The following is a 4859-nucleotide window of genomic DNA, read 5'->3' as shown; positions in this document are numbered from 1 at the left end:
GACCTTGGATCGAACGTAAATATTTTACCGAAACATCTGGTGGATATGTCAAAGTTGATCAAGAATACGGGTCCAATAGAGGTTTTTGGTGGGGGAAAGGTCAAGACTCTGGGCTCTATCAGGTTGTTGGTTTCATTAAATGGTTCTGACCCGGTGGTTCGTAGGTTTATTGTATCTCCTATTGGGCAGCCAATCCTGGGTTTCCGTGATTGCCTAGATTTCGGGTTGGTGAAATTGAGCAATTCCATCAACGCATGTACGGCTGGCGCTTCTACAGAATCCCGTGGAAAATTCTAAAGAAAAAGTATAATATTATATTCGACGACTCCAAAGGAAGTACAATGAAACATACACAAGCAGTGATCCACCTGCAAGATAATGCTCGTCCCCGTTACATCAGAGCACGTTCAGTGCCACTCACACTCCGTGAGAAGGTCGCTGTGGAGATCCGAGAGATGGAGAAGCGCGGTACCATTTCCAAGATTGATTCGTCAGAATGGGCCTCTCCAATCGTTTCAGTCCTCAAACCAGATGGAAGTGTTCGGGTTTGTGCCGACTTTACTCAAACCATATCTCCAGTTGTCAACAAGATGTTGCACCCACTCCCTCATCCAGATGAATTGTTTGCAGACCTTGCTCAGGCCCGGTTCTTCTCCAAATTGGATTTTTCGAGGTGTTATGAACGATATGAATGGAAGAAAAATCAAAAGAGTTTTTGGTTATAAATACACAGTTAGGACTTTATAGATATAACGTCTTACCTTATGGTCTGGCCTCGGCTCCTGCTATTGTGCAGGCAGCTCAAGAGAGGCTATTAAGTGGTATTCGGGGTGTCAAGATTTATATAGATGATGTCCTCATATTCTCCAGAAGTAAGGAGGAACACTTTCGTATTTTAAATGAAGTGTTCAGTCGAATCTCGAATGCTGGAGGTCGTCTGAAGCCCGGCAAGTGTATCCTGATGGGTGAGGAGTTAACTTATTTAGGGTTTCGCATATCCCAAAGTGGCCGATCCCTGGATCCAGAGTTGATTCGACCGGTCCTGGACTTTCCTGTTCCTGCATCGTGTACTGAGGTGAAATCGTTCTTGGGCCTTGTACAATACTATGGTCATTTTATACCACATCTATCAGAGGAAGCTTCTCCCCTCCACGAACTGTTGAAGAAGGACATTGTCTTCTCGTGGTCTGAAAAAAGACAGGTGAGTTTTCAAAATATAAAGTCTGCTATAGCTAACTCACCTGTTCTCACTCATTATGACCCGTCTCTGCCGTTGGTGTTGTCGACGGATGCCTCCCCTATTGGTCTTGGAGCCGTTCTAGCACAGTTGGAAAATGGTATGGAGCGCCCGGTGGCGTTTGCTTCAAGAAAGCTATCAAAGAGCGAAGCTAACTACTCGCAAATTGACAAAGAAGCAACAGGAATTATTTATGGGTTGAAGAAATTTGAAAGATATTTGATTGGTCGTCATTTCAAGATCAAGACGGACCACAAACCACTCCAATATATTCTCAACCCATGTAAAGACTTGCCAAGTGTCGTCTCTGCCCGTCTCGCTAGATTTTCAATGTTGTTGTCGACGTTTGATTACTCAATCGAACATGTGAGAGGCATCGACCATTCCCACGCGGATGCTTTTTCCCGCGTACCAGTCGACGATCCTCCGTGTCTGGATGATCCCACGGAATTATTACAATGTAGAGCTATCTCTAGCTCATGCTCTTCTGAATCGTCCCTCCTGTCTGCGTTACAGGAAGATCAAGAGCTTTGCAGCGCTGTGGAGGCTGCTAGAACGGGTGTATGGGACAGTACCACCCTCAGGGCCTACTCCCAAAGGAAGAATTGTTTGTCCCTCAAGAATGGCTTGTTGTTTTGGGGTATCCGCCTCATCGTTCCTCTTCCCTTGAGAAGAAAGTTTATGCAAGAGTTGCATTTGACGCATCGAGGCGTTGTTAAGATGAAATCTGTTGCTCGAAGTGTGATTTGGTGGCCCGGTTTCGATAATGATGTCGAGGATTTCGTATCAGCGTGTCGTACATGTCAGGAGAGTGCTCCAGCCCCGGCGTCACAATTCACTCCCTTTTCGCCTGCAAATGTATGGGAAAGAGTCCACGTGGATTATGGAAAAATAAAGGGGAAAGATTTTTTAATACTAATGGATGCTGGGTCCAAGTGGATAGAAGCGGCGTACATGACGAATACATCGTCAGAGGCTACACTTAGGCAACTTTTTGCGTGGTTTTCGCGTTTTGGATTCCCGAAGAAAATACATTCGGACAATGGGTCACAATTCGCTAGTGATCTTTTCAAAACTAAGATGTCCGAATGGGGGGTAGCCCATTCCTTCTCTCCCCCATATCATCCACAGTCCAATGGGCAGGCTGAGAGAGGAGTAAGAATTATTAAAAATGGAATAAAGAAGAACATAGGTGCTTCACTAGAGGAAATCTTGTTTGCCTACAGGGCAACGCCGTTAGAATGTGGGAGCACGCCGGCTGAGCTGTTGGGCGCACGCCGCATTCGCACGCGATTGGATGGATACCTTCCGTCTCCTGCAACTCTTCCTCATCCTTCGTCTCCTTCTCCTCCTTCATCACGAAAGAAAGAATTTAAAATCAAAATGACCGTGTGGTGCCGTTGGTACGGCCTTCGCCAGCCCAAGTGGGTAGCTGGAGTGTTACAAAAGAAGATTGGAGATGTGCTGTGGTCTGTTCAGACCCCTCAAGGAATGGTGAAAAGACACATGAATCAACTTCGTCCTCGAGTACAAGTTGAATGAGGGGTGGTGTTATGTATTGTCTTTTATTTAGTTTTATATCATGACGTTGGGATTTGTTTTAAATAGATAGGTAGTTTTTTACGAGTTTGTATATTTTAATACTCAAATGTATGTACGTCCTTTTAAATGTAATCCCTTACCGAATATATGTTTTAGTGTATGATAGTACCCCCAATCCGAAGGTGTTCTTATTAACTCGACACAAGAACATAAATGCCTTAAAGGCTGCTGTCAACAAGGTCTGGGCCTCCATGGACGCCGATGACATCCAGCAAGTCTGTGGCAGCTTCTGACATCGCCTGACCAGTGTCATTGAGTCAAATGGTGGCTACATTGATTAAATTTGATCATAAACTATTTTATTTTTTCTAAAAATGTATGAATAAATTATGTCTAATTCATTGGAAATGTCAATATTGTCCGCGATATGTTCTGAATAAAAATCGGTAAATAATTCTGCACGACCCGGTATGATGACCTCTTCTGCTAATGTTGCATCTCAATCTCCACTGGCCCCTCCTTCTAAGCTGGCTTGTCAAGCTCAGGTAGCATCTCCTTCTACGCTAACCTGCCTTGTTCCTATGTCCTCCTCCATTTAGTATTAGCCAGCTATACATTGAGACTGTCAATAATTTTCAGTTGTTTCCAAAAGAGTTTTGCCCAGTTACCGTATGACTGTTACTGCTGTAAATTGAACTGTCAATAACCTGTGTCGCAAGATAAAAAAAGGACCATGTTTCTTTTGTGTAGGAAAAAATGAAGAAAAAAAACTGATAGTAAATGTGTAAGCTATTTATTTCGTACCTCTTTTTATGTTGAGGGGTTGTACTGCATTGTCTCCTGTATCTTCTTTAGGCTGAGGCCTTATTCAATGCAATAACTAAACGCTCGACTACAATTACATGGTTTTATTATAATATCAACTCATGTGTATATATTATACAACAAAAATACATAAATAATTGTATTTGTTTTTTGGAATCTATCTCGCAAGCTCACTTTGGGAGCACCGGGTCTGGAGAGGATGTTCTCCACTGCATCGTATTTGTATTATTGATTTTGTGCCGACATACATTAAACAACTAAAGTGTCAAATCAACCAATCTCCAATATTAAAAATAGAAAAAATAGGGGTGTTTGTAAGATCAAAAAGTCATAAAAACATTAAAATTAGTTTATCAATATGTAAAGTTTTCAAATTAATGCGTCTTTATTTAATTGAACGTGCGGTATTTGACTTAATGAATTAGTTATTCCATGCTAAGTTCCTAAATATATTTAGCTCTGATGAGTATTTATTGGAATCAATCTTATGATATCATATGAATTTTCATACGATACTTCATAATAATGAATCGCAAATGCTTCTTCTTCTTCCTTCTCATTAGCCATGAGTCACTACTACAACATACAGACTACTATGACTTGTCACACAAATTAACATGAGAAAATATTCGACATTGACACGTAATATTGTCCACACATGACTGGGTCGCCCCTTTCTCTGTAAAAGATTGAAGCTGCATTCATAACTACATACTATATAAAATTTGTTCAGTGAGTAAGCATTTAATGTTCCTAGTTCTAACCCTACTTATTTTACTTTTGAAGCGTTATAAGATAAACCCTCTACGTTATTGGTGGATAAAGTTGCAAATTGTAAGCAGTTTTGATATGTACAAAAAGTAAGGGGAAATGGTTATCATAACCAGTACAATTTTTGAAGAATGTTTGGTAGAAGAGCAGCTTAGCTAGATCAGCTGTGAGTAGGGGGATAGGGAAATAATCAAGGATTAAGGCAGTCATTACTCCGATGTATATTCTCAATTCTACAAGTCCATCTAGGACTTAGACCCTTAACACCCGTGTTGTATCAAATAGTAGCTGTCGGGCATGTAAAGATAAAGATAACCAAAAGTGAACGTTGTTACCCAGACAATTGGAAGAATGTTAAGGAGTAGAGTAGATTCGCTGTCACGACGTTTTATTAGATTAGTTGTGAGTAGTGTTGGATTGCTCTAAAAAACCAAATCCACCAATACTTTACCTTCTATTTAAATAATGAGTATTTCCCCAACTT

The 4859-nt window shown here is 41.1% G+C and overlaps 1 protein-coding gene across 1 annotated transcript; it reads left to right on the top strand.

Moving 5' to 3' along the window:
- Nucleotides 1-341: 341 nt before the first annotated feature.
- Nucleotides 342-2779, top strand: LOC121121618 (uncharacterized protein K02A2.6). The gene is made up of 2 exons (XM_040716579.1): nucleotides 342-673; nucleotides 748-2779. Exons 1-2 carry the CDS (start codon nucleotides 342-344, stop codon nucleotides 2777-2779), a joined length of 2364 nt encoding a protein of 787 aa, XP_040572513.1.
- The last annotated feature ends 2080 nt before the right edge of the window (nucleotides 2780-4859 follow it).

This window comes from Lepeophtheirus salmonis, chromosome 7 (genome assembly GCF_016086655.4).
Source record: "Lepeophtheirus salmonis chromosome 7, UVic_Lsal_1.4, whole genome shotgun sequence".
Taxonomy (NCBI): domain Eukaryota; kingdom Metazoa; phylum Arthropoda; class Copepoda; order Siphonostomatoida; family Caligidae; genus Lepeophtheirus; species Lepeophtheirus salmonis.
This window is presented reverse-complemented; position numbering and strand designations above follow the sequence as displayed.

Excerpts from the sequence above, each read along its gene's own strand:
- LOC121121618 (XM_040716579.1), top strand. The coding sequence starts at position 342 with ATGAAACATACACAAGCAGTGATCCACCTGCAAGATAATGCTCGTCCC. Across the intron at positions 674-747 it reads TCCAAATTGGATTTTTCGAG|ATATAACGTCTTACCTTATG; the intron begins GTGTTATGAACG and ends AGGACTTTATAG.